This window comes from Petaurus breviceps, unplaced genomic scaffold (assembly GCF_028583685.1).
Source record: "Petaurus breviceps papuanus isolate PSGF00001 unplaced genomic scaffold, PetGlider_PUasm1.0 90779, whole genome shotgun sequence".
NCBI lineage: Eukaryota > Metazoa > Chordata > Mammalia > Diprotodontia > Petauridae > Petaurus > Petaurus breviceps.
This window is the reverse complement of record NW_027187344.1, coordinates 1,081,236-1,107,369: the sequence shown is the minus strand read 5'-3', so window position 1 is coordinate 1,107,369 and position 26,134 is coordinate 1,081,236. Positions and strand designations below refer to the sequence as shown.

The following is a 26,134-nucleotide window of genomic DNA, read 5'->3' as shown; positions in this document are numbered from 1 at the left end:
AGGGCATCCAGGTCCTGATTTTCCGTAAGGGCAGATTCCATAGTGCGTGTTTTCTAGGGTTCCCTTCAGACAAAGAAGGGAGAGGAAGAACTTCAGGTGCAGGTCACCAGTTTCTCAAGCCCAAGTCTATGTGGGATCCCTGGAAAACTACGGAAGGTGCGATGTAAAGGCTGCGCAGGCGCCCTAGAGGAACAGGATGGTGAGGGGCGGAGCTAAAAGCTGCACAGGCGTTCTATAGGAACGGTGGTGAGGGGCGGGGCGGCAGAGACCAGAGCAAGGCCATTCCGAAGGGAATGCGCGTGCGTTTGCTTACATGTCCCATGCAGGCCGCCGTAGGGTCTATAAAAGGTGGTGGTGTGGCAGGTCACGTTCTCTCTGAACGACTAGAGCGGGTTGTGCGTCTATATTGGTAAGGTAAGCGGGCCCTAGCTTCCCTACCCTAGGGTTATGCGCAGCCCTGCTTGCCCCCACCAATTCCCTGGGCCCCAGACCCACTTGCAGTCTACTTTCGCTTAATCGTTTCCTCGAATTTGCCTTGACGTGTAGCACCTCCGGTCCCTTGGAAGTGTTTTTTCTGTTCCTTGGCTCCCACTACGTGTCCAGCCTCCCATTTCCACCCTGGGCCATCCGGATTCTGGGCACCAGGGTCAATCTAGGATTTTGTCCAGAACTCCCGTCGCGGCCACCTCTCCAAAATCGGGGCATTTTTAGTTAAATGATAGGAAGGATGTAAGAGCGAAACTAAGTACTAGTTTATCTAACCGTTTTTTCGCTTTTCTTCCAGATTTGGCCACATAGTTTGTTCCTAAATTTGCCAAGCAGTATTCAAAGCAGGGTTTCTTAACTTGGTATATGAACTTGCTTTTGCAATGTTTTGGAAACTTTAAATATAATTTACCCTTGATAGCCCTCTGAATTTTATGCTTTTTAAAAATATTTTTGGGAGGGAACAAAGGGGTCTGAGACAAATAGCTAAAAACTCTGTAATCTTGTTAAATCTTTTTAAGTTTTCCATTTACGCCATCCTGCTCTAATTTCTTAGGCTTATTTTCTCAAACTCGACCCACTGAAGGAATTGGGGTTCCTGCATTTAGTTTGTGAAGTTGCTAGCTTTTATTATTTCTAGCTCTAGGTGGCAGCAGCTTGCTTACAGTAATAACCAAATACCACATTTATATGACTTTATTACTACATATTCTCTCATCCTTGTAGGGAGGGACTTTTGTCCTTATGCAGTAATTATGGTTAACATTTATACAGTGCTTTAAGATCTGTGAAACATTTTACAGCATCTCAGTTTAACAAATGAAGAGACATTCTCAGCAAAACTGATAACCTATGGTCACAGTTATTCTTTATAAAAATAACCAGATCTCATGATGAATTTGGTATTTTCCTTTACAGAAGCCAGCAGCCTATAGTCCCTTAGACAAGAGCAAGATATGACAGAAAAAGTAGTAATGATAGCTAACATCTATATGATGCCAAAAAATCTAAACTTGATACTAATTGTTATAGGAAGCCATTAGAGCTTATAAGGAAGAAGGTTGACATAATTGGTTCTGTGATTTGGAAAGATCACTTTGGTAACTGAGTGGAGGAGGAGTTGGCCTGGGTAGACTAGAGGCAAAGAGATCAATTAGGCTATAGCAATAGTATAATAGGAAGGGAAAGCTTTGGAGAGGAAAGATGAGTTCTGTTTGGGATCTGTTGACTTGGATTAAATTCATTCTATCAGAGGGTAGCGATGTCTAGATTATCCTATTGGGGATGGTGGATGTGTGACTGCCTCTTGTTCAGGAGTGTAGAGCTGGGATTCCCCCATCTGGGAATCAGCATAGAAATGATCCAGTGATTCAGTAATAGTCAACCAGGTAGCACTGGCCTGGAGTTTGAAAGGCCTGAGTTCAAATTCAGCCTCAAACCCTTACTGTGTGACTCTGGGCAAGTAATTTAATCTCCACCTTAATCTACTGGAGAAGGAAAATGGCAAACCATTCCAGTATCTTTATAAGAAAACTCCATGGACAGTATGGTCTGTCCACAAGGGGTCTCGAACAGTAGGACACAACTGCATCAGCTCAGCTTCCAACAATCATTGAATCCAGAGCCAGTGAGATCTAAGTATATTATGGAGCAAAAAGCGGGGAGTCCCCTAAGAATATAAACTCTTTGGATAGAAACTATTTCATTTGTGAATCTACAGTGTCTGGAAGATAGTTAATAATTGTTGATTAGTTCTAATGTGGAATGAAGGGGTTGCTTTTAACAAATATCAAAAATTCTAGTTTTAAAATTTCTATACTAATGTGAAATAGCTTTCAGTCAAAGGATTTGTATTGAAACAAACTGCGGCTTTTTGACAAAATATCAATGGAGAAAAAAAAATGTTTTAAACCTAGGCTTCAGTTTGCTCATTTGTGAAATGATAGTTTTGGAAAATGACTTATAAACTCCATTCGAGCTGTCAGTCTGATCATATAAAATCCATAGCGCTACTAAAATGCCTTAACTGATTCTGTTGCTGGTTTAGCTGAAACGGGCCTAAGATGTAAATGCATATGTGATGCTTTTAGTATATATTAGTGAATAACTCCGAGGTGGTGTGAAATTTTTTTTTTGTGTCATAATGGTGTACAATTGTTTTTTCTCTTAGTGAGACTGGCTCTGGCTCAAGGATTTACTTGATTTTTTTTTTTCCTTTCTCTAGATGAATGGGAAAGCCATAGATCCAGGGAATGTGCCCTCTGGGAAGTGAGGTAAGTTTGGGAATTCTATAAGCCATCTCAGTCATTAATGAGTTTCAAAAATTTGATTTCTATAGACTACCAGTTATTAGACCCTTGTAATAGAACCTAATATTTTATTCATTAGATGATTATTAGAGTTTATAACAGATTGATTAAAAATTGAGTTATTTCCCCCCTCAACCTACTGACACTGAAAGGATTTTTTTAATCTGTATGTACTTGGTATCCTTTAGATAGCTTCCCTTAGACTCGGTGAAGAAATAATCTTTTGGCTTGATTTCTCAGTGTTTTGTTTTTAAAACTAAAATGAGATTTCAGGTGTGCTTTTACCTGTGTGCTTCAGGCATACAAAATTGATGCTGGTGGTGTTATAGAGACCTGAATAGTGTGTTGAGTGAGTTTACAAATTGATGTTGGGATTTTTGCTGAGCCAACACTAGGAAAGAACATAGAACTTGTTTGTATCTACTAGCCCCTCACAATTCATCACAAATGGTTCTGAAGCTTCAAGATCTTACCTCAGGATTTGCTCCTTTTCCTAAGCAGACCTAGGTCCCATTTATGAGTTCACCCATATCAAGAGAAGTTCATGGTTTTAATCATGACCATAAATTGCCCCTAGAGGCGTTACAATTGAGGCTTCTGTGCCTCATTTGTGTCATTAGGTGGCAAAGAGAAAAAGGCTATGTCTACGCTCAGTGCTCTGATCTAGTGTGCACTCAGAATGATTAATAGCCTGACACTTGATAAATATTTTGGTATTTTCTTATGTCTTATTGATGGCTTGGTCACTCATGCAACTTAGCTTTTCAACTCTTTCAGGTTCTCAATTGTGTTAAAATTTAAACTGTTTTCATGGCTTTTTTGCCAAGAGGAAATGAAAGAAACAAACCAGACTGAGCAGGTGTGCCTAAATGATGAGTAGAAATACATGAAGATTCCATCTGGATAAATATTTGTGATGTAAGTAATTTTGTGTTATTATATCTCAAATTCAAGATTCAAAGGAGGATATATAAACTATAGCAATGCTATTATATTTGATATCACTGATGGAAAGGTATTGAGGTCATAAGTGTTAGTGTTTTTCCAAATAACAAATCTTAGATTATTGCTAATAATGGAAAATGCTGCCATTACTATTACAGATACAGCTACTGCTGCTGCAGTGTTGGGCTGTACCTGTGTCCTTAGGTAGCAAAGAGGAAGTGGCTTTTTCTACGCTCAGTGTTCAGAAATCTGTGAGCACTAAGAATGGTTGATTGCCTGACATTTTTCTGTATCTCATCTGGTGAGAATGAGGTGTTGATTTTGCATTAGTAGGCAAACCGGCATTACATTAAAAGGCATAATCCATGAAATTCGACATTGCTCCTCAAAGTGGTCTCTTCCTGGACTATTGTTAAATAAGTATCTGCCATACAAGGCACTGGCTAAAGGCTGGAATACAAAGACAAGTTGAAGTAGTTTCCTACCCTCCTTCAGCACATCCTATTTAAATCATTTGGGACATAGCTTCTGTTTGTGTCCCCCACTAGATTAACTCAACAACTGGAGAGGTAGGAAGAGAGAGCTCAGGTCTTCTGGATCACAGGGTGTCACATTGGATTGTCACCCCAAGAGTAGAGGTCTGGGTTGTCAGTAGTTTGACAAGGAGGGCTTCTGGGAGCACTTTTTATTGATCTGATGAGGAACATCCCTTCAAGACACCTATAGAAAGTTGGGATGAGGATCAAATATTCCTTTATGAAGTTATTGTCATGATGAGATGAAAGGTATTTGACATTGTAGAATTCAGCTTTGTGACTTCCTTGTAGACAAGGCTTAAAGGGTCTTTGAAAAATAATTCCTCCCCCCCCCCCCTTGTGGATTGTAGGTGGTTAATGTGCATATCTGACTTGTTTTGTTGACAGAGCCAGAGAAGCCCATGTGGCTTTTGTTTAGGCTGGATTTCTTGCTGTCTGTCCACACACCATGGGATCAGTGCTTCAGGCCTCAGACATAGGTAAGTATGATAAAAGCCAAATATGTGAATTGTTCTGCCCCCTAGAGGCATTATAGACATGACTGCTATGTCTTGTTTGTAAGTAGGTGGTGAAGAGGGAAAGTCCATGTCTACCCTCAGTGTTCTTACATTTGTAAGCACTTAGAATGATAAATCGCTTTATAGTTTTTCTTTGTATTGCATGTTGGTTCACGCAGTTAAACAAAGGGTGGTAATTGAGAACCACTGTCTTTTTTACACTTGCTTGTCACTATAATTAGATCCCGTAAGCAAAGTAACTCTTTCGATAGATATTACTCTGGTTATCTGAATTTACCTAACTAAAGATTAACTCATTAGTGCAGTGAAATTGCCTACAAAAGTTTTGTTTCAGAAACTGGACAAATCAATGAAATTTTCTTAGGAATCTGATTAGCGAGTAGTTTGCCTGTGTGGGAATTTGGATAATAATGCAGCTAGCTTAAGGATGCAGGTCTTACGTCTTTGGGGCCTGAGTAACCTGTGTTTAACCCAAACCTTTTTAGACTCAAATGTCAGATTCCACTACCCTAAACTACTAGGGTGACTGAACTTTTCCTTAGAAATGATATATCAGGATATTGTATTTGCAAATACTGTCAGGAAGCATAAACTTGTCAAAGCACACATAATTGCAACCTTGCATGCATTAATGTTTTTGTTATAAGTGACCAAGAATTCTTCCTAATATTGGGACAGTAGGGAATAACCCAGAAATGATTGCTGGCCATTTAACCTTCACAAGTTGTCTTTTTCCTGCTTTGTAAAATTCTCGGTAATTGTTAAATCAGGGAAAAATCGGCTGTTTGGAATCCAGCAAAATATATCATCCTGTAGGATAGGTAGAAAATGCCGTGTTTGAATACATTTTAAAATAAAATAAATTGCTCTTTAACATACACATTCCCCATGCCCAAATCAGAGTTTATGTTTCAATATTATCCTAGCTCCTGCATCTGAGCTTTTTGTTTGGTGGGGCAATGGTAGCTAAACTTGGAATGTTAATTGTCATGGATGTGACTTTGTGAACTTGTACAAAATCTGAAAAGACCTGCTTTTCTCTATCCACATTTGGCTAAATTCTCTGTGAGACATGTTTGACTAATTATATCAGAGTTTGGGTTTATCTATAGTAACATGTTAGCAAACAGTTAACAAAAAGGCAAGTTTTCTGTAATTTAAAAGGTATAAGATTACAGAGTGGGTTTTTTACATGTAAAAGAAAATTGTTACTTCAGCATGGAAATAAATGTTCTTAGAGAACTAAAAAAGTATTGTATAGAAGGGATTTATCAGGTACTTTGTTTCTTGCTGGCAGCAGCTCACTTACCTGGGACCAAAGACCAAGCCCTTTGTTCCATTTTAAGGGAATGATACACCAATATTGTGGCTCTACTGGGTGTCTACAGTTTTAACCTTTAATATCTTTAAAGTACACTAAGACTTTTGCAACATCCTGTAATTGTTATGGGATACCTCAGCTGTGAGGTGACCAAAAGAGACTTCTATGAATTTTATTGAGTGACAGGAAATTTTTCTCATTAAGTGGGCCTTATTGTGACCACAGGTATTATTAGACAAGTAGGTAGCTGGCTGGTTGGCTAGAAAATGAGCTATTTAATTGGCCAGAGGCATTACCCAATAGTAGCTTCCTGAGAGTACTAATAAAATTGTGGTTCTTGCTAAGAAGCCAGCACACTGACAATTAGAGGTTGGGAGGGGGATTTTCTGGCTTTATACAATCAAGAGAGCCGTTGTTGTCCACTAACTTATATGTCTCTTGGTTTCTATTCCCAATAATAGCTAACATTTTTATACCACTTTACAAATGTAAACACTGTACATGTTAGCCCACAACAGTCCTATGTGGTAGCAACTACAGACCAAATTAGATCAATGAGAAAACGTTCAAATACACAAAGAAAAGGTCAAAATAAAACCAATTTGATTTTATGACTTTAATTTATCTGTGTTAAATATAATAAAAAACCCAAATGCCTTATCTCTTTTTGCTCATTTAGACTATCAAATACCAGAATTGAGATAGCAGGGGGCTATGGAAGCTTGGAACTTGAGTGAGTATATGCCACGGGTCACTCAAAGGTGAGTAATAATTCCCAGTCTTTTTAAACACTTTAAATAGTCAGTTGGCCTCTTCTGTGTAGGTAGGGAGAGGGTAAACCAGTCAGCAATACCCCTGAAATGAAGAGAATACTATGTGTCCAGGACAAACAGAAGAGAAGTGACAGATGATCTGTGATCAGTTTCTAAATAGGCCTCTGCATTGTCAACAGACTTACATCTATTTTTAAGCCCTGGAGCTAGGCTCTGTCCTGAGTAACGTGGGGTTTTGTTTTTTTGACCACCTTCTTTACCCAAAGTATCTTATTGTGGTCCCAGACCCCCGGAGACTCTTTCCCCCACGTCAAGGAGATAACAAGATTAGATAGCAATCAAATTGTCCTGTAGTTAGAGTAGTGGCCTGTACCAGTTTGGCTGCTTCATGGATGACTAACATAAGCTCGTGGTGACAGGCCTGGAATTTGCCTATATGCTTGTATCCTTCCAGGGGAATGTGAGCTTGAGCATTTGGGGGCTTTGCATAGTTACTCTGCATTAATAGATTGTTTTTGAGGTGCTTTATTTACCAATTTGCAGATACAGAAATCAGTAAAAAGATAATACTTAACCATTCTGTCTTTTACCCCCACTCTGTAAACTGAAGCACTGTATGTAACACCTAAATAGCTAAAAGTTGTGTTGCTTAACACTTTGTCAGCAAATCTTTAGTAGTAATCAGAACTTAGATACTACAGTTATTCAGGACCTAAGTATTCTGATGGCTATCATAAAACATAATTATGATGTTGTAATCTCTGTGATAACCCAAGATGCCAGGGGGAAGCAAGAGGAGTTATGTTGAAATTAAAGGAGAAAATAGGTATTTGAATACTCCTAGTAAAGGATGCAAGAGCATGGCATTGGCTTATCCAGAGCATATCAAGCCTCAGAAAGCACAGCTGTTGAAATAATTCACTAGTTCTGAATGAAATAAAAGTTACTGAATGCTGCCCAGTGCTTAGCATGGTGCCTGGCACACAGTAGGCACTTAAATGTTGCTTGATTTGCTGTACACCACATAACATCTCAATTAGAACCACTAGAATGGTGTTTCATATGAATTTTTGTTAAAGCTCTGAGGCCTGCTATCACTGGCTTAGTGTGAAGGCCTAAGAATGTCAAGAGAATGCAGCTGATGAATCTTGTGCTTTCTGATGAATGACTTGCATGTTTTAAAACTTCACCATGGCATCAGGAAGCTCTAGAGGCCAGATGAGTAGAAAAGATCTGACCCTGACCAAGAGAGTATTGTGGAGTGTTTGGGTTTTTTATAGTGGTGGTGATTTTAACTAATTATTTAAACATTTAATTGTTGAAGAGGCTCTGTCTATTTTTGTTTTTATATATCTACTCCCCTGAGTACTTTTTTTTTTTTTGTGCTTTTTGGAGAGGGCAATTGGGGTTAAGTGACTTGCCCAAAATCATACAGTAGTGTGTCATGTGCCTGATTTGAACTCCAGGGCCAGTGTTCTCTATTCACTGTGCCAACTAGCCACCTCCTGAGTACATTTTTAATGCTGATGAAAAAAGCCACTGTTTACAAAATTACATCCCCTCAGGTGCAAGTGAATATAGTGCTAGTGTTTTTGAACAACCTGCAGATTGACTGTGCTTATGTGCTCAAATTCTTCAGGATCACATAAGATCAGATTCCGGGTGATTGGAAAATACAATCTAAATCTTTCATGTGCTGCACATTTAGCTTTTTACAACACAGGGAAATTCTTGGATGAACAGACTTTTATGGTTGCCTTAATTTTAATTTTCTTGCAGTGAAAAGAACCTTTTGGAAGGACAGGCCTATGAGAAGTGCCAAACTGGAAGAAGGAAGGCTTTGCTCTACAAGTACCTTAAAGGCTTTTCCGCAAAATTTTTGAAAAGTCAACAGGGTTTTATTTGCCTTTATATTTAGCTTGCCATATTTGGGTGGGCCTATCAACTTAGTTTTCTGATTTCCTTTTTCCTTTTAAAATGTCTCTCCCTTCTGCTGTGGGAGCCTAATAAACTTCTTTTTAAAACTTTTTAAAACGTTTTGAGTCCATTCTCTGCTGATAACTTGGTATCAGAAGTAGGATCTCAAACCAGACAGCCCAAGGAACCAATGAGTCTCCAAGACCATGGCAGGTTGAAACAGTCTGCTAAAATTAATCAGCAAAATAGTCACATCACCTCAGGATTAACAATTCTGGGTAATAGGAAAGCTAAGAGATTGACTCCTTGACTGGGGGAACTACTTTGGGCAGGTTAAAAAATAGCCTGACTGCCCTTATTTGCAAATAAGTAGTCCAAGATCACCCAAGGGTCTTGGTGAGATTATGTACTGACAGTAGCTGCTCCAGTCCCTCTGTGGTGGTAGGGTCTTGTCCTGTTGCATCCTACATTTTGCTAGACTGGATGACTGAGTACAACCCAGTCTGTCCAATACCAGTCCTAGACTCCTTCATGTAGGCAGTTACATTAATGAGGGAAGTTTGCCTCAATCTTTCTGGGCATATCCACAGATGAGGTTTTCAAGCTTTATGTCCCAAGATTATGAAATAGCCTTTACGCTAATATTTTTATACCAGGAACAATCGGACTTTGTAGTCCCCCGGGGAAGGTTCCTTTGAAATGAAGACCTCCCAAGGAGTAGGCTGCTAGGCTGAAAAAGTGAATAATTAGTCTGAGGAGCCAATTGAAAAGGAGAATGTAGATGACCTTCCTGTTACTATTATGCTTTTAAGAGACTCCACCAAAATTCATTTATGTTCTCTAGTCACCTATTGGAATACTAAAATGTTAAAAGCATACCATCTGACTTTGGAAAGCCCTGCCTCCATGTCTAGAGAGTCAGGAAGAATCCTCTTGCTTTCAAATATGACCTTGAGTTTATAAGCTGTGTGACCCTGATCAAATCACTTGACCTTCTTTACTTCATCTGTAAAGCTTGTGCTTGTTCTTTGTTTTCAAAGAGGACCATGGCATCAGGCCAATGACATGACTTGTAGCTGACTTTGATTTGAGGGAGGGAGGCCTGTGTAAAGTCACCAGCCTCACTTTCTCCTCCAGAGCCATCTGGATCCTATGACCAGTTCATCAGGACTACTGGAGATGAGCCAGGTAGACCCTGGCCCTTGTAGGCTAAGGCAAAGGCCAGTGAGTGGGAATGGCAGTGCCCATTCAGTGAATAGGCCTCTGCTGTAAGAATTGAGTCCAGGGATGGCCTCTTTAGAGAAAAACTCAAACTGGAGGGAGGGGGTAAGATTCTCAGGGCAGCTGTTTCAAAGAGAAACAGTTACCATTGATAATTCACTCTAAACCCAGAGGGCCCCTTCTGACCAAAATTTACTTTCCCTTGGGAAGCAGGAGAGGGAGAATCCGCAAAGTTACAAAACTAGCTGGGTCCCCAACCAGGCAGCTCTGTGTACTCACAGGTGTTTGTCCTTAGTTTTCAATGATGACATTTCCCTGCTGCTGTGGTCTTCATCTGTAAAAATGAGCTAGAGAAGGAAATGGCAAACTACTCCAATATCTGCCAAGAAAGTTCCAAATTATGAATTTGAGGGGTTAAAATAACCCCTCAACACCAACAACCAACTTCTACTTAGATCATTGGGACCTACTATGGGACAAGTCAAGATGGCCCAAAGAAATTCCTGTTACCCAAAAGACCTTAATCAGATCAGGGAATCTCAGGCCAAGTTCATTGAAGCTCAGAAATGCTCCCCCAGGAGGCAGATTGGAGTGAGATGAACTGCTTTATTCAGAAGAGGGATGACCCTCCTTGGGGCTTCAGAGCTTATTACTGAAAACAGTGGTCCAAGGGAACTTGACAAAGAAAAGGAACCTGAAGGCTCATTTCATCCACAGCCTTTGGGAGCCCCTAAAGACGATACTTTGGTCATTCAACAGGAAATACTGCAAGTCGCCTCTGGTCTTTTTAAACTAGGTAAGTTAAAAGAGGAATATGCTGCAACTACTCAGCTCCAGCAGGCATAGCTGAGTGTCCACTCTCCAGCAAAGGCCCTTTGAAGAAAGAAGCAGATGAGTACATTCCATTCGCCCTAGAGACATGCTTATTATAAGCAGAAGAGACATTAGAAAAAGGATTGCCCCCTACACAGAAGGTAGCCTTAAATCCTAAAAAAACACATTGTGAGGGAGCCCTCACAGAGCTTCTCCCCTTGACCATCCTTCTTTCCCCCTCCCCTTCCCTTGATCATCCAGATCAAGGGAAAACTCATTCCACATCTGGTGGATACCAGTGCTACCAGGTCTTTCTTGTACATGACTGACTTCCCTTTCTCAACCCTTTTCAAAGATTCTTTCTTGACTGAGGGAGTTGGAGGCCAACTTATTCTGAATAGCACTTCTGAGTCCCTATTCATCTCTATACCAGGAAGAACAATCAAAAGTTTCTATGAGGGGGTGGTTAGGTGGTGCAGTGAATAGAGCACCAGTCAGGAGGACCTGAGTCCAAATCCAGCCTCAGACACTTAACACAAAAACTAGCTGTGTGACCTTGGGCAAGTCACTTAACCCCAATTGCCCTCCAAAAAGCAAAAAAAAAAAAAGTTTCTAAGAAGCCAAGTACCCCCATTGATTTACTGGGACAAGATCTCTTGGGGTTTTCAATACAGTGTATGAAGGAGGGCTTAAAACTGATCATCCTAGATCTTCCTGTCACCCTGATTTTCTTGCTCTCCAGTCCTTCTAAAAGAGAGCCACTGGATCTCCTATGACCCACTTTGAGCCTCAGGGGAGACTGACAGACTATGTCTGAGGAAATCCCATAGGTAAGGACCGCCTGGGGACTGGTCTCCTCATAAGGATCAGATCTCCTTGTAATATGCTTATCCTCTAGACTCTCAGGGTTCCCTTCAATTCATTACCTCACTGGTCTTTGGTGTGTCTCACCAGACCAAATAAACAGCATTGCTCATTTACAGCAGCCCCAGCCCAAGAAAGAGCTATGGACCCTGGGGGTGCCTGTGGGTCCCAGACCACTCCACCATCGTGCAGCCAGCCGTCTTTTTATCTACCATGTGCCCTCATTGATTCAACCTATGGACCAGAGCATTATTCAGAATGTGGAATATTGCCCACGAGATTCCCTGAGGTTCCCTGATAAATTATGAAGGCAGTCGGCCAGACTTTCCATCTTGTTACAGCATAAAAGATGCCATTTTTAATGTTGCTTATGCTAGGAATTCTGTTACAAGTGGAACCTTGAGAGTCTGGAGGAAATTGTGGCCTCTGGGAATGTTTTCAGAAATGTCTTCAAAGAAATCTGAGGGTTTGGGGGTGGGGAGGCCTTGGCATACTGCCATGAAATTATAAAAGAATCCTTCATCCCTGGTTGGTAAACCTAAGGAAATGGATAGACCAGTGGGCTGAAGGTGACATTGAGTATAGTTACAGTTCATCTCCCAAAGATGACAGTAAATGCAATGACGACTTTGGGGAGATACTGTTTTTGCTTTTGATGCAATTCTTCAAGCTTGTAGAAAGGCAATCCTGTTACATTCCCCAGGAGCCCATGCAGTTGCACGTCTGGTATTCTATATTTATACGAAGGATAGAAGTTGATAACAAGGATTTATCTAAGAAAACTGCTCCCAAGCTATGTCAGTACAGTTTCTTCCTAATCTGCATCCTCACTTGCCAAAGTGATTGGTCACAGTTAAGTGTCTGAGTCATGTAAAGTGCTAATTGGTATTTGTTAGGTATTTGTGATCTGAATGCACGAAATATCCACAGCGCTGCATAGTGTCACGAGACAGCCAATTACAGAGAGAATTTATGTATATTCCCATCTGCTTTAAAGATGCCGTTATTCTGATAAGCATGTGTCTCTCTCGTACTGTATCTCAGCCTACTTTTCTGATTCTTTAAATTTGGGTAGCCAGTCAGGATGTTTGGTGTGTATGATAAGCAGAATTTTTGACTGAACAGCATTCAATATAATAGATAGCTAATGAGTTTTTATACTTGAATTATGGTGAAATTTCCAAGAATTACTTTGAAGCTTTAAAATTTTGTTTTTAAAAGCTGGATAAAAAATATTAAGTTGAAAATTGCACTGAAAAACAGGGAGGTGATTTTTAAAAAATAATTGTGGTGAAGTTTATTTTAGGTCTAAAGTCTTAAAGAAATTGGAAGAAATGTGTTTAGTGCAGAAGAAGCATTTATATTTTAAAGTTGGAAAAACTGGAGAGTAAATTGGTACTTTGCATCTTGCTTTGAATTTTCTTTACAATTTGATGAATTGAGTCAGTAAAAAAGAAACAACTTGCTCTTGGGGGGGGGAGGTAATCTTTACCCCTCTTCCACTATTGTATCTTTGTGTCTCTTATTAGGAAAGGAGTTAAATACTGTTTACCAAATGGAAACAAAAAATAAGCTTGCATCATGAAATTACTTGAGTATAGCTTATTAAATTCCATCCTTGAAGAACCATTAGAAAGGGAAAAAAAGTTTTGACAACTTGTGCATGTACATATATATGTATTTAATATTCCTGATTCATGAAGTTTACATTAACTAGTAGTTAAAAGTACAAAAAAAATACCTAATGAATGCTTTCTCAGTTCAGAGAAAGATTAGATGCAAAATCAGGTATTGGGTGTTTTGGTGGATTGTCTGTAGAAGGAGAATCAGAGAATACTTAAGACCCAATTTTTCACCTGGAGCATAGATCATCTAACTATCTAAGTAGTCTAATATGTTTTTGCATACAATTCGTTTGTTTGGGGGGGGGCAGTGTATGTGTATATGGATCACATGTAGATTGAAGATGCTCTCATTGCTCAGTTTCAGTCCTGTCTTCATGACTCCATTTGGGGTTTTCTTGGCAAAGATACTGGAATAGTTTGCCATTTCCTTCTCTAAATCCTTTTATAGATAAGGAAACTGAGGCAAACGGGAATAACTGACTTGTCCAGGGTCACACAGTAAGTGTCTAAGGTCAGAATTTGCACTCAGGTCAGCCTGACTCCCAGCCCCTCATTCTACCCACTGTGCCACCTAGCTGCCCTCAAAGGAAATAGATTCGATCAACTAAGGGTGGAACCCAAAAAGTAGAAGCTGTTTAATAATTGTAGCTACTAGAATGAATAACTGGTTCAGATTTTAGAGCTCATTTTACAGATGAGAAAAGCCAATACCCAGTAAGATTAAGTATCTTATTCAAAGTCACACAATAAGCAGCAGAGTTGAGTTTTGAACTCCAGAGACCTGGGAACTAAGTGGTACAATGGGGCTTAGAATTAGGAAGACTCATTTTCTTAGGTTCAAATCCCACCTCACACACTTACTAGCTGTGGGACCCTGGGCAAGTCACTTCACCTTGTTTGCCCTCAATTCCTCATCTGTAAAATGAAATGAAGAAGTTAATGGCAAACCACTCTTGCATCTTTGCCAAGAAAAGTCCAAATGGGGTCAGACATGACTCAACAAGAACAACTTTTTTTTTAGCATTTTTTTTTTTGCTTTTTGTAGGGCAATTGGGGTTAAGTGACTTGCCCAAGGTCATACGGCTAGTTTGTGTGTTAAGTGTCTGAGGTCACATTTGAACTCATGTCCTTCTGACTCCAGGGCCGGTGCTCTACTTAGCTGCCCCACTTAGCTGCCCCAACAATAACAACTTTGAACACCCTAGTAGGTTCTCTATCAAGTCCAACAAGTTTTGGATTTTTTGTTGTTTCTTGTTCTTTACACTTTTTCCTCAGACAAATGATGTGATTCTTTGTCAGTACCTTAGAGACTGCCATAGCCGCCATGGGGAGGGGAATAATGAGATTAGACAAATGGTCTCAGTCCAGCTTTTTCAATTCAGTCTCATGTTGCCCAAGGCAGCCTGCTGCAGGCCCCTACACTGGCCAAAGCCCTTCTTTTGAGCACAGAGGGGCTTTACTAGAAGGCCATAAGGCTGTGAGGCATGAGCAGGACGGTGATCACCCTCAGAGCAGAGCTCTTAACCTTCCTTGCTGGGGGAGTTAGTTACTCTTCCAACTCTCGTCCTTCCAAATCGAGCCAGTTCTGCTTCTTGCCCAGGAGATTAAAGATGGGAATTCTCATTAATACAAAACCCATAAATAATGCTGAAGATATTTAATAATGATCTTAGCAGAATTTGGAAAATAAGAGTTCACCCTTTGAATAGATCCTAACCTAGATTTTTTTACTTTAATCATATGACTTTATCTTAGATTACATTCAAAGAGCTTTCCGTGGTAGTTTCGGCCTCATTGCAGTAAATAGGAGCATAGCCAGTGTAGTCTCTCATCCTGGGGAACCAATAATTTTGAATATTAATGAGAATTTACAGGCTCCACAGAAGGGGAGGAGGCATTAATAAAGCAAAGGAGAAAACTACAAGAAATGGGGGGAGGGAGAAATGAGGCTCGAATCTATGATGTAGCTTTGCATTCAACTCTGGTGCTAGATTATTGTGCAAGGAGTAGTGTAGAGACCATCAGTATCCCTGTTAAGTCCATTGCAGTTGAGATTAATGGATCTAATCATTTTAAAACCAAGATTCATGGGATGGCTAGGTGGTGCAGTGAATAGAGCACCAGCCCTGGAGTCAGAAGGACCTGAGTTCAAATACAGTCTCAGACACTTAACACAAAAACTAGCCATGTGACCTTGGGCAAGATTCAAATTTGTATAATATCTTGAGTGATACAAAAAAGGACTTTATTATTATTAATCCTCCCAGCTAATGGGAGGAAATGTTTTTTCTGTACCTACATGCAAAACTTGGTGGAGTCCTGTCCCTTCCCCAAACATCCTCACCTCTGACCATGCCTCTTAGGAAGGCTCCTGCTCCTTTTGAGGATACACTGGGCTGCTTGGACACTATAAGCCCCATTTTAGTGGTGACTGAAACTACCCCACAAAGAGACTACAGATTTACCTAACTCAGTTTTGTCAGAGAAACCTGGATTTGAAGGTACCTAGTGAGTCAAGCAAGGGAAGCTGAAGAGAGTTGCCCAATTGAGGGAAAGTGTTTGCTAACAGTAAGGTAGTGGGATGAAATGGGGAAGACACTTTGGGTCCTAAAGTTACAACTTAAGCCTCCAACCCACATGAGTCCCCTGAATAACCCAGAACAGGGAAGCTTAGGAGGAAGGGAATGCCATCATGCCATGTCAACTAGCTGTGGATGAGATAGCTTGCCCACAGTGATTAAAAGAACAGTGATATCCCCAAGAAAAACCCTAGGAGCAACTGTCCCAAGCAATGGTGGCAGCTCAGATACACCAGTGGCAGTCACATAAAAGCTATTTATTTACATCGGTATTCAACAACAAAAAAATTTTTTTTGTAAAAACAGCATTATGATTCCCTTGGTCTGTACTAATACAGATCCTTCCTTAATGAGGAAAGATTGCACAGTTAAGACTAATTCCTCTGCACAGTTGATTTCTACTTCCTACACCAGCCTTTTAGCTATGGTTACCAGGTTCTCACACCATTGACTTTGGTGTCTGAAGGGCTTAGGGCAATGATTTTGTAAGGATTACAGGTACGTTTTTCCATGGATTAAAAGGTGTTATAACCTATGAGAAGCTCCTATTGGTGGAGAGCTTTCTCTAGTGAAGAAGAGGGGAAAGCAGAGACAGGTAAATAATGAATTTTTGTGGGGGTGGGACCAGGAAGGGGTGCGAACTGGTTTTGTTATATTCAATTTTTATTAAAAATCAACATCTTCTGGAGTTGGAGATGAAAGCTGACCTCTAGCAAGGGACAAATGTTTTGTATTCAGACCAGAAAGGAGAGGATGGGGTAGTGGTGATTAAATTCACATATCCCATCCTTTCCTGTCCTTTCAGATCCTCAAATTCTTGTTTTGTTTCATCTTGTGTTTGGGGAGTTTGGATGAGTTTCATTAGATTTTGCTATGGTTGTGGAAATGACAACTGCTATTTGGATGACAGGACAAAAGAAAAGAGAAGAGTTCGGTTCTTCTGTCCTAATGGTGGAGAATCAAAACCTTTCCTGATAGAAAGGAGCTATGGTGTGGATAGACATTAGAGAAAGCACTTAATCTACTTGTGGCTTGGAATTCGCTGTAGCCCGAGCAACAGAGCTCTGTTACCATGGATGTGGAAATGTTTGTCTTACAGAGCCCTTTGTTGTAATGAGATTTCACCCCCAAAGGACAGCAGAGGCGGGCTGTGACTAGAACAAGCCCTTCTTCCTTTAGGAATATTTGGTATTGGATATCTTTTTCCAGAGCAAGGTCTTGAGGTTACTAAGCACTAAGGAATGGTGCACCTCCATCTGGCTGGCCAGGCCACTCAGAGTCATGCATATTTGGAGTTCCTTTTGGAGCTCATCCTTGAGGTCTGCAGGAGTGCCTGACAGCAGGTAATCCTTCAGCAACCCACACACTTTAGCTAGGTTAGGTTGGATCAGGTCACTCTTACATTGCTTCATGAGCCTATCGCATGGAGCCATGCAGTCCTGGCCATAAGTGCAGTCAGCATTCTGCTCACAGTGGCGGCCTTTGAGAAAGGCCCGGACTGCTGCCTCAGGGGCCACCTTCCCCAGGTCAGCCATCTTAAAGTCATACTTGGCATTGTAGCCCACATTGGCAGAACTGGTCTCACAGATGTAGAAGACCCCATAGGTGCCATGAAAGACCTCTTCTACAAACTCCAGGAGGCCAATTGCGATCTTGGCCCTTCGAGGCCAAGCTGGTGCAAACCACTGCTGAACAACCCTGTGAATGGCAGAGGGCAGCAGTGGCCGCAGAAAGGGAGGCACCTCAGTGCCATACAATGAGCTATGGGGGATCTTCTCCGTGAGGTACAGATCTCCACAATGTCCTAGGAGTTTGGATGTATGCTCCTTCTCATGTAGGGAGAGCATGAGTAGAAACTCATTGAGTTGCAGCAGGGCCCAGATGGACTTGGCTTCTGCAAGAGACACTTTCCCATCCTGGTTTACATCCGCCATGGTGATGATCTGGCCAACCAGGCCAGTGAGAGAAGGCTGATCTCCAAGGTTAGCCTGCCAAATGGAACCAAAGAAACCAAATTATTTCTAATACAATTAAAGCCATACAGTGGACAAGAGCCAAGAAGATTAAGAAACCACTAGGCAGGGCAGTCTCTGCCTGGCTTCCCAGGCCCTCCATAACTTAGACCCACCCAACCTATCAGCCAGTAAACAGGATTTCTTGCATGCCTACTGAAAGCAGGTCCCTGTTCTCAGTATTGTGGGAGATACAGAGATTAAAAGGATGAACTCTGGGGCAGCTAGGTGGCACAGTGAATAGGGCACTAGCCCTGGAGTTAGGAGAACCTGAGTTCAAATCCGGCCTCAGATACTTACCACAAAACTAGCCATATGACCTTGGGCAAGTCACTTAACCCTAATTGCCTGCCTTCCCCCTCCAAAAAGCAAAAAAAAAAGGGTAGACTGACCTCATGGAGTTCATCATCTGGTGGGGGGAGAAAGGACAAACAAAACCCATGAAAAGTAGATAATTCTACATCAGACTATGAGTTCAGATAATTGACTTGTAGTCCTGCCCTCTGATTAACTTAATGAATGGCTTTGGATAAGTTACTCCCTTCATTTCCTCATTTGCAAAATGAAGGTATTATACTAGATGATCTTTTTTTAAAAAATATTTTTATTTTCAATACTCCTTTATTTTTAATTTTGAGTTCCAAATTCCCTCTATCCCCTCCTCCACCCATTGAGAAGTAGGGGCAGAGCCAAGATGGCAGCATAGAAGCAGGAAAACTCCATGAGCTCCCCCCATAACCACCTCAAATACCTATAAAATATGAGTCTAAACAATTTTAGAGCTACAGAACCCACAGAGTGACAGAGAAAAACACATCTCCCACTGAAGGCAGCCTGGCAGGCCTACAGGAAGAGTCCATTACAGTGCCCTGGGAGTACAGCCCAGCCCCACATGAGCCCGTGGTTTTAGCCCCAGGGTGGCCCCAACCAGCAGCAGCTGGAGGGATTATGGAAGAGTGAATCACCAGCAGCTGTGGTAGTTTCCAGGATTATCAACCCATAAATGCCAAAGGCAAAGTAAAAGGTCAGTGTGGAACTCTGTTAGAACTGGGGAGATGGAGACGCCCCTGGAGCAACAAGCAGCCAGAGGCACCAGGGCTGTGTAGTTGCCTCCACATGGCTGCTTCAGAGCTCCTGGCTGGCAGATTGTAGGGGGACCAAGCGACCATTCAGAGGACAATCGCTCTTGCTTTAACCTGCTTGGATCTGGATCACTGTCTTGGGTAGAGGTCCTGGGGTGTGTGACCAGGTGCCAGAGCATGTGGGGGCTGTAGAGAGGGCACCCAACTAATAGCTCTGGCAGCTGTGAAAACCCCAGTGATTTGGGACAAAGCTGCCCTCTTTGGAAGCTGAGTCCTACTGTGGCAAAAGTCAAGTAATTGAGCAGCAACATGAGCAAGCAAAGGAAGCAAAGCAAGCACAGCAGTCAAACCTTAGATTCATTTTTTGGAGACAAAAAGGATCAAAACATGGCACAGCAGGAAGACAGCAAAGTCAGAACTCCTGCACCAAAAGCTTCTAAGAAAAATATGAACTGGTTACAGGCCATGGAGGAGCTTAAGAAGTATTTTGAAAATCAAGTAAGAGAAGTGGAGGAAAAATTGGGAAGAGAAATGAGAATGATGCAAGAAAATCATGAAAAGAGAGTCAATAACCTGACTGAAGAAAATTACACCTTAAAAAATAGACTAATTCAAATGGCAAAAGAGGCTCAAAAAGTCAATGAGCAGAAGAATGCCTTAAAAAGCCAAATTTTCCAGAGGGAAAAAGAATTTCAAAAGCTCACTGAAGAGAATAATTCCTTCAGAATTAGATTGGAGCAAATGAAAGCTAGTGACTTTATGAGAAATCAAGATACTATTAACCAGATCCAAAAAAAAAATGAAAAAATAGAAGGCAATGTGAAATATCTCATTGGAAAAACCACTGACCTGGAAAATAGATTCAGGAGAGATAATTTTAAAATTACTGGACTACCTGAAAGGCATGATCAAAAAAAGAACCTAGAAATCATCCTTCAAGAAATTCTCAAGGAAAATTGCCCTGATATTTTAGAACCAGAGGGCAAAATAGAAATTTAAAGAATTCACTGATTACCTCTTGAAAAAGATCCTAAAAAGAAAACTCCTAGGAATATTATACTCAGGTTCCAGAGTTCCCAGATCAAGGAGAAAATATTACAAGCAGCCAAGAAGAAACAATTTGAATATTGTGGAAACACAATCAGGATAACACAGGATCTGGCAGCTGCTACACTGAGGGATTGAAGGGCTTGGAATATAATATTCTGGAGGTCAAAGGAGCTGGGATTAAAACCAAGAATCACCTACCCAGCAAAGCTGAGTATCATGTTTCAGTGGAAAATACTGTCATTCAACAAAATAGAGGACTTTCAAGCATTCTTAATGAAAAAAAAAACAGAGTTGAATGGAAAATTTGACATTCAAATACAAGAAGCAAGAGAAGCATGACAAGGTAATCAAGGAAAAGATATCATAAAGAATTTATCAAAGTTGAACTATTTACATTACAACATGGAAAAGCAATAATTGTAACTGATGAAACTTTTCTCAGTATGAGGATAGTTGAAGGGAATATAAGTGTGTGTATACATATGTATATATGTCTGTATAGGAGGGTATATGTACATATGAATACATATGTGAAGGTGTGTATATATGTACAGGTATACCTAGACAGAGGGCATAGGATCAATTGAATGGGAAGTGATGATATTTTAAAAATAAAATTAAGAAGTAAGAGAGGAATATAATGAGAGGAGATAGGGAGAGACAGAATAGGGTAAATTTTCTCATATAAAAGAGGTGAGGGAAAACTGTTAAAATGGAGCAGAACAGGAAGGCAAAAGCAAATGGGTCAACCTTACTCTCATTGAATTTAGCTTGAGGAGAGAATAACATACATACTAAATTGGGTATCTTACCCTACAGGAAAGTAGGAGGGAAGGGGATAAGAGGGGGGATGATAGAAGGTAGGGCCGATTGGGGGGAGGGTAGTTAGAAGCATACACTTTTGAAAAGGGACAGGGTCAAAGTAGAAAATAGAACAAGTGGAGCGGTAGGATAGGATGGAGGGAAATATAGTCAGTCTTTCACAACATATTCACTATGGAAATGTTTTGCGTAACTACACATGTACAACCTTTATTGAATTGCTTATCTTCCCAGTAAGTGTGGGTGATGAGGGAAGAAGGGAAAGATTCTTGAATTTAAAGTTTTAAAATCAAATGTTTAAAAAAATTATTATTTTTTTTACATGCAACTGGGAAATAAGATTTATAGGCACTGGGGTATGGAGTTCCATCTTGCCCTACTAGAAAGTCAAAGGGGGAATGGGGGAGGATATAGAGAGTAGATTGGGGGATGGGGTATTCATTGGGATCACTGTTTTGAGGTGGTGGGTAGAGGAAAGATGGGGAGAAAATTTGTAACTCAAAATCTTGTGGAAATTAATGTTGTAAACTAAAGATAAACATAATTTTGAAAAGAAGGTAAACAATATGATATCAATTATACATGTGAAATCACGTAAAACATTTCCATATTAACCATTTTGCAAAAAAGAAAAATAAAGGAAGTGAAAAAAATTATACTTCAATTTGTACGCAGTTCACCAGTTCTTTCTGGAGGTAGATAGCATTTTTCATTATGAGTCTTTCAGAACTATCTTGAATTGTTGTATTGATTGGAGCAGCTGAGTCTTTCTTAGCTAATCATCATACTAGACAGTCTTAAAAGTCTCTTCCATTTTTAACATTCATAAAATGCTCTCTCTACCACTCTAGAGAATTTTTTTCCAAGATCTCAAAAGTGTCCTTAGAATGAATTGCTCTTAGAGATCCAAGCTATAAATAATTATATTTTAAAGTGCTCCAAATTCCTAATAATTATAGATATACAAATATAAGTAATTCTGAGGGTCTAGCTCCCATTCACTGGATTATCAAAAAGGAAAAACAGAGGGCCAACAGGCACATAAATGCACTGTTGGTAGAGCTGTGAATTGATATAAACAGGCTGGAAGATAATTTAGAGCTATACCCCAAAAGTCACAAAACCATGCATTCCCTTTTTTTTTTTTTTAAGCAATCGGGGCTAAGTAACTTGCTCAAGGTTACATGGCCAGTTATTTCTGGGTGTGGTGCTGAGTATCTGAGCCTGGATTTGATCCAGGTCATCCCGACACTGGAGCCAATGCTCTTACTCGCTGAGCCACCTGGCCACCCCTAAGCAATTGGGGTTAAGTAACTTGCTCAAGGTTACACGGCCAGGTGTTTCTAGGTGGGTGCTAAGTGTCTGAGCCCGGGATTCGATCTCCAGGTCATTCCAACACTGGAGCCGGTGCTCTTACTCGCTGTGCTACCTGGCCGCCCCGAAGCTTAGATTTTTTTGAGGTAGAAGGGTTTGTTTGGGTTTTTTTAAGCAATTGGGGTTAAGTAACTTGCCCAAGGTTATATGGCCAGTTATTTCTGGGTGTGGTGCTAAGTATCAGAGCCTGGATTCGATCCCACGTCAACCTGACTCTGGGGCCAGTGCTCTTACTCACTGCGCCACTTGGCCGCCCCACCATGCATTCCCTTTGACCAGCTGCTACCACTACTCGGCCTGTATCCTGAAGAGATCAAAGAAAGAGCAAAAGGTCTCACATGTCTGAATATATTCACAGCAGCTCTTTGTAGTGGGACAGAACTGAATAATCACGGGTTGTCTGTTAATTAGGGAATGACTATACAAATTATCATCTCTGAATGTAATAGAATACTATTGATCCATGAGAAATGATGAAAGAAGCCATTTCAGAGAAACCTGGGAAGCCATCAACTGATGCAAAGTGAGGTGAGAACCAAGAGAACAATTTATATAGTAACAACACTGTAAAGAAACATTTTGAAAGCCTTAAGACCTCTGACCAATGCAATGACCAGTCATGATTACAGGGGACCCAATAATGATGAATGCTAGCGACCTCCTAATAGAGAGGTCACGGACTCAAGATGTGGAAGAGATGTGTTTTTTGATACTGTTACATTTGAATGTTTTTTAACGAGCATATTTGTCGCAAAAATGTTTCCTTCTTCCCTCTCTCCCTTCTTCTCTCTTTCCTTCCTTCCTTCTTCCCTCCTTCCCTCTCTCCTTCCTTCTCTCCCTTCTCCCTTCCTTCTTTCTTTTCCTCCCTTCCTTCCCTCCCTCTTTCCCTTTCTTCTTCCCTCCCTTTCTTTCCCTTCTTCCCTTCCTTCCTCCCTCCCTCTCCTTCCTTTTTTCCTTTTCCAATAGGGGGAAGGAGGTGGGAGAGATAAAAAATAAATATTTAATTGCAAAAAATAATACTAAACTGCTGTTGGAAAAGTGCTTCCCATAGATTACCTCATTCCGATTGTGTGATTGTGCACATTTAATAAGAGGAAAAGTGGCAGAAAGCCCTGGACTAGCCCTCAAGACCGGCCTCCATTTCCTCATCTATAAAATAAAATGGTTGAACAAGGTGATTTCTGAAGTGCTTTCTAGTTCTAACAGTTTATAAATCTGCCTCCCCAGAAACCACCCAATCAATGCCAGAGATACTAGATGAACCTTTTTGCCTCTAATCATCAGCTTTGTTTAGGTTCTGCTGGCCTTGCACCCAGCCAGTGTTAGCTAAACATGTATACACTAAGAGATTGATTGATTGATTCATTTAAAGACAAAGATTCAAGCAATGGAATTACTAGCAATGTCACCAGGGCAGCTATAAAGGTCCAGGATAGAGACAACAGGGGGAAGAGACCAATATCAGATAGGACAGAGGAAGCACAGGTCAGACAGGGAAAAGGTCAGGGACAGTGGAGGTTACAGGATTGAGAGAGGGAGATGGGTGCCATTCTTAGAGCTTGCCCTAAGCACAAACACAACTAGCTCTGCCCCCTGGACCTGGATTTGTTGTTATTGTTTGTTTGTTTGTTTGTTTTGTTTCTGGAGGGGGGAGGTGAGGCAATCAGGGTTAAGTGATTTCTGCTGGGTTCTCTAGAGAACCCAAGAACATCTTTTTTGGTCTGTCCTGAGGCACAGAGCCCCAAACCCAAGTGCCCAGTGTCAAGTGCTCAGCCCTTAATAGAAAAGCAAAAGATGGATCTCCAGCCCCAACAAAGCCACTAACTTTGAGAAAATTCAGAAGCATCTCCCTGAATTCATCCATTGATGTGCCTCTTGTTGGCTTATCAAACAGAACCAGTTCTCTTCGGGGAACCGTGTCAGGATTGTTCTCAGCTTTCAAGGCCTCTGTGATGCCACATTTGATGATCACTGCTTTCCCCTTCCAAACCCCACTGTACACCTGGTACAAAGAAAAAGAGAGTTTAGGAGCCATCCAAATAGAAAAGTTTTCTCCCTTCATACCCACCAAAGTCAGTCTTGAGAAAAAGTACCTATGAGAATCATTGGATATATTCCTAATAACTTTCATCCCCAGAGCTGAATGAAAAGTAATAAGGGGCGATTAATGGATAGCTGGGGCTATCAGGAACAGATTCTCCTGAGTAAGGATATGGGAACTATATAGAGTCTAAACCTTTCAGTCCCCAAGAACCCCCTCTTGCAGCCTTCCTTTCTCCTGATAGCATCTAGTAAGGAAAATAAAAAGCCAATGAGAGGCAATCCCCAGTGCTAAGCACTAAGACCTAAGTCCCCAACCCCACAAGGATCAGGACTCATTCTTGGAACAACAGTTTGTGATTAGTTGGCTATCCTTGCTACAGTATAACGAGGCTCCTGACCCAGCATCAGAAAGTATGACATGGGCTTTAGTTCCTTCTAGCAGTGAGCTCTACCGTCTCTAATTAGGACCCTACTTTTGGCCAGTAGCATGAAGACAAACGATGTAAGGTAGTCTGTATTGAGAGTGAAGAACCCATGGTGCTGAAGCTAGGAATTAGTTTGTGGCCAAGGTCAGGACTCTCAGCCTGTTTGTGTCTTACTCTGTTTCTAGGATGTACAAACACATGGAGATTGAATCAATGGCCTTCAAAACTTTTTCCCTTTAACTTTAGTCATCCCAAGAAGCTGAGGGCAAAAAGCCAAGGAAATCCTTTCAAGTTCTGACTCCATGTTTCATCACCACCCCCATCTGTTAGGGATTGGGGATTTTTTTGTGCCTTAGGTATTGATCTTTTTCCCCATTTGAAAAGCCTACAATCCCCAGCTAACTTCTCTTTGTAGACAGCTTTGGCTCCACTTTGCCTTACCTGCTTCGTGGGAGACGGGGAGAGGCACTGCTGAAACACCAGGGTGTGCTCATCACACAGATCAGAACAAGCAGAACCAGAGATGATCCCCTTCTTGTACTGATCACACTGGGAGGAGATAAGGGGGGTGGGTTAGGGCAATAGAGAATAGGGACACATTTGGATTATAGCCCAGACTGGAGGACGAATGAAGGTCATCATTCCAAACCTCCTACCCCAAATGAACACATCCCCTAGCTCCCTAGGACATTTTCTAGAAGAACTCACTATCCCCAATCGACCCTGTCCTTTTCCACCTCTGAATCTTTGGCCCTTCCATATCCCTGCCTGGAATACCCTCCCTTAGCCCCTCTGCCTTTTCAAAAGCCAACAGTCTCTAAAGACACAAGATCAAGTCCCATTTCTTCCCAAACATCTTTGGAGACCACTCAGTCAGCAAGCATTTCCTGAGGATTCACTATTATGGTAGGCATCGGGGACAGAAAGACAGAAGCATAATTATAGCCCTGGCCCCAGAGGAGCTTCTGTGCTATCGGGAGAGATGATATGTACAGATATTTTTTTAAAAAAGGAAAGAGAGAGGGGACAGCATTAGCAACTCAGGAGTCAGAAAAGGACTCATGTGCAAGATAGCACTAAAGAGTTAGTCAACAGGCATTTATTAAGTGTTTGTATGTACCAGGCACGTACTAAGTACAAAGAAAACCAAAAAAACTCCACAATGTCTGCCCTCGTGAAGCATATATTCTAATTGGGGAACGGGGGGAGTCAGCATGTAAATAAGTAGACATTCCAGATCTATACTAGGTAGATGCAAGAGAGACAGACAGAGAGAGAGACAAGAGAGACAGAAAGACAGAGACAGAGACAGAGAAAAAGAGAGATAGAGAGACAGAGAAAGACAGAGAGAGAGACAGAGAGAAAGACAGAGACAGAAAAAGAGAGACAGAGAAAAAGAGAGATAGACAGACAGAGAGA

General features: G+C 41.1%; 1 protein-coding gene, 1 long non-coding RNA gene and 3 other non-coding genes across 7 annotated transcripts in view; 4 read left to right on the top strand and 1 right to left on the bottom strand.

Moving 5' to 3' along the window:
- Positions 1-365: 365 nt before the first annotated feature.
- On the top strand, positions 366-8,922 carry LOC138147056 (uncharacterized). 2 transcript variants are annotated; one of them, XR_011164694.1, is made up of 6 exons: positions 366-409; positions 2,711-2,759; positions 3,573-3,713; positions 4,664-4,755; positions 6,795-6,876; positions 8,668-8,922. It is a non-coding gene; the product is annotated as an uncharacterized lncRNA (long non-coding RNA). The 2 variants fall into 2 exon arrangements; XR_011164695.1 differs by having other exon boundaries at positions 366-414.
- Positions 3,362-3,494, top strand: LOC138147250 (small nucleolar RNA SNORA17). Its single transcript, XR_011164747.1, has one exon. It is a non-coding gene; the product is annotated as a small nucleolar RNA SNORA17 (small nucleolar RNA).
- LOC138147249 (small nucleolar RNA SNORA43) lies at positions 3,877-4,025 on the top strand. Its single transcript, XR_011164746.1, has one exon. It is a non-coding gene; the product is annotated as a small nucleolar RNA SNORA43 (small nucleolar RNA).
- LOC138147251 (small nucleolar RNA SNORA17) lies at positions 4,790-4,921 on the top strand. Its single transcript, XR_011164748.1, has one exon. It is a non-coding gene; the product is annotated as a small nucleolar RNA SNORA17 (small nucleolar RNA).
- A 7,224-nt stretch (positions 8,923-16,146) lies between the features above and the next one.
- DIPK1B (divergent protein kinase domain 1B) overlaps positions 16,147-26,134 on the bottom strand; it is a 49,808-nt gene continuing 39,820 nt past the window's right edge. For both annotated transcript variants that reach the window (XM_069069217.1, XM_069069216.1), the window contains 3 exons: positions 25,157-25,264; positions 24,073-24,249; positions 16,147-17,895 (listed from right to left, as the gene is read on the bottom strand). In XM_069069217.1, coding sequence (XP_068925318.1) covers positions 17,083-17,895; positions 24,073-24,249; positions 25,157-25,264 — 1,098 coding nt within the window. In that variant the 3' untranslated portion in view covers positions 16,147-17,082. The remainder of the gene's footprint in view (positions 17,896-24,072; positions 24,250-25,156; positions 25,265-26,134) is intronic.